Below are 2731 nucleotides of genomic sequence, written 5' to 3' on the forward strand. Positions count from 1 at the left end.
TAAAATTTTGTGTCAGTGTACGTATTTGAATGAATCTTTTATTGTCTTTAGTTTGAATGAATCTCATCTTTTTCACAATTGGGGTCACTCCTCAGACAACACACATTTATTCACTTTGTCAGATAGCAAAAACCGAGTCATGACAAATTGACCAAACAAAAAGCCCGAAATAAAAAACGGTGGAACTCTTTTGAGAGACATGGTTTCATTATAAGTACGTCATGGATAAATAGAGTCCACGTTTCAAAGCACTAGTGCAAATTTCTCGTGCATTTAGTGGAGTAACTGCAAAAAGAAAAATTAGAAACACGCCTTGATCTAAACGGTAAATGATATGGCTCCGTCGAACTAGTAATATAAAAATATTTATATTTTTACAAAATATATGGTGAACTCATTTGGAACGGTAGCTTGAGCAACAAATTTCGTTTTTCCGAATCGGTAATGCAAATTTCTCGCATAATTCACAAAATATACGTTAAACTTTTCAAGAAACGTGACTTGATCTGAAATGTGGGTGTTACAGTTTAGTAAATTTCAGGTTTAGATATCACTAGTACAAATCTCTTCACGTTTCCACAAATTATGCGATGCATTTTTTTTAGTGACGTGTACTTGATCTAAACTGTGAGTGAACTGTCGGTCTCATGCATAAGTAAATTCCACATTTCATATCATTGGTGCAAATCTCTCTCACAATTTACACCCATTATTGAAGAAGAAAAAAATGTCTATAATAAAACAAATAACAAGAATAAAGAAATTGTGCCACTAAATAATGCTCTGTTTTGCTCTCTGTTTTGAGAGAAATTAAGAACTTCTTTATTGAATCCAATAGGACTATTATTGTACAATTGAGATACTACTATTACTAACTAATGAATGTCAGTAAGATCAAACCAAATTTGTTGAAATACTTTAACGATGATATCATGATATTCATTTGAATTTAATGAAAGATAACAAGCTAATAGTTCTTCTAAATCACCTGATTTCCTTAAATCATTCTCAACAATCATCTCCACCATTGACTCTCTAAAATCCCTTTGAGGATCAAATGAAGATTTTATGACTGCAAAACTATCCGAAACATTCGACGACACCACCGGTATTAATTTCGATGATGAGATGGTTGTCGGTTTCTTCATTCCGGTGGTGGTGGTGGTACGTTGCTTATTTGGCTTTGCTCCAAGGAACGTCATCGTCATGTCCTTCGAGTGGACTTTACGTGACAGAATTCTCGGAGAATTTGATCGAAGCTTAAGTCCCGGAGATCCCGCTGAGATAGATTTTCGAACAAAAGGACTAGATTTTTGTTCTTTCGAAGAAAGTGACCCATGGACATTGTTTTCTTCCACATCTTTACTGGTTGATGATTTTCTTCTTCTGGATGATTTTTGTTCTCTCGTCTTGTTTGTAGGCAGCTTGGTAATGATCGGAGGAAGTTCAAGCTCCATAATGGGATCGAACCCATCATCGAATTTCTCAGCACAAGAAGATTTTTTACTATCAGTAATATCTATAATGATATCAGTAGTTGAAGCACTTACTCTGCAACTACAAGAAGTAGTACTACTAGACATCGACATAGACACAGAGTTAGCGTCAACTGTTATTGATTCAGCACATTCTTGATCATTGTCTAGTTCAGGAGAAACAGCAGGTGTAGAATCAGACTTACTAGCAGAACTCCATGCGGATGATGATGATTCTCGAATATCTCGACAATTACAAGACGGTGAAACCGAAGAAACTGATTTATTATTACCTGTACTTCTTCTTCGACTGTTCTTCGGCCTTGATCTTTTGGATGATTTTCTTGGTGGCTCTGCTGCTGCTGCTGCAATGTAATGAAGGTCGGAAACTTTTGAGTTTTTTGGTGATGAATTCTGAATGGCCTTATGAATATCAAGTAGTACCTGATCATTGGCTTCAGGTTTAATGTGAATTTCTCTGGTGAAGTAGCAAGAATGCCTAGGATGAGAAATTTGCTCTGTTTGATGATGATATGGTGGTGTTGAACTAGTTGGTGGTGGTGGTTGTATCAGATAATGGTGGTGGTGAAGATTTTTTTGCTTGTTCTTAACTGGATGAGGATGACCATTTTTGAGCTTGTAAAACCATGCATTTGGCATCATATCTGATAATCTAAACTTGTAATTCCCCATTCTTCTTCTTGATTTTTTTTTCTTGAGTTCACTCCGAATGTTTTTGTAGTTTCTAGTGCAAGAGTATGTTATTATAGAGGTGGTGGTGGTGGAAAGAAAAGGGGTTTTGAGAGATGAGATTGTAGGGACCCTGGAAGGCTCAAAAAAGTCATACGACTAATAATATATTGAAAATGGGCCATCATAAACAGTCCAAATATGTAGAAAACTCTATAGAAATAATAAATTGTTTGTGTAATTAATTTTCTAGACGTATTTCTGTTCATTGAAAGGTATGGCTAATCAAACACCAAATCATGTAGTGGACTATCACAATGCTATAATGGTAAAATCGTCAGATGTATTTGAACCCCTATAGATTTGGTAGAACTAAATAGAGTCTGATCAACTCAAATGTTGGACAGCTAGAGCAACTGCAGTTGTGCGATCATAACCAAAGACCAAATATCAAAAAAAGATCAAAATTTAAGTTTAGCCCGTGTTGCAACGCTACGGTGGAAGACTAAATTTGGTGGAGCGTACGTTATAAGTCCGCCCGCTGGTGGAGCGTAAATTATAAGTTC

General features: G+C 35.9%; 1 protein-coding gene across 1 annotated transcript; it reads right to left on the minus strand.

Annotated features, from left to right (window-relative positions):
* Positions 1 to 800: 800 nt before the first annotated feature.
* Positions 801 to 2289, minus strand: LOC113283722 (transcription repressor OFP1-like). The gene has a single exon (XM_026533051.1). It carries the CDS (start codon positions 2166 to 2168, stop codon positions 876 to 878), a length of 1293 nt encoding a protein of 430 aa, XP_026388836.1. The 5' UTR covers positions 2169 to 2289; the 3' UTR covers positions 801 to 875.
* Positions 2290 to 2731: the final 442 nt, after the last annotated feature.

This window comes from Papaver somniferum, chromosome 5, assembly GCF_003573695.1.
Source record: "Papaver somniferum cultivar HN1 chromosome 5, ASM357369v1, whole genome shotgun sequence".
Lineage (NCBI taxonomy): Eukaryota > Viridiplantae > Streptophyta > Magnoliopsida > Ranunculales > Papaveraceae > Papaver > Papaver somniferum.

Excerpts from the sequence above, each read along its gene's own strand:
- LOC113283722 (XM_026533051.1), bottom strand. The coding sequence starts at position 2,168 with ATGGGGAATTACAAGTTTAGATTATCAGATATGATGCCAAATGCATGG.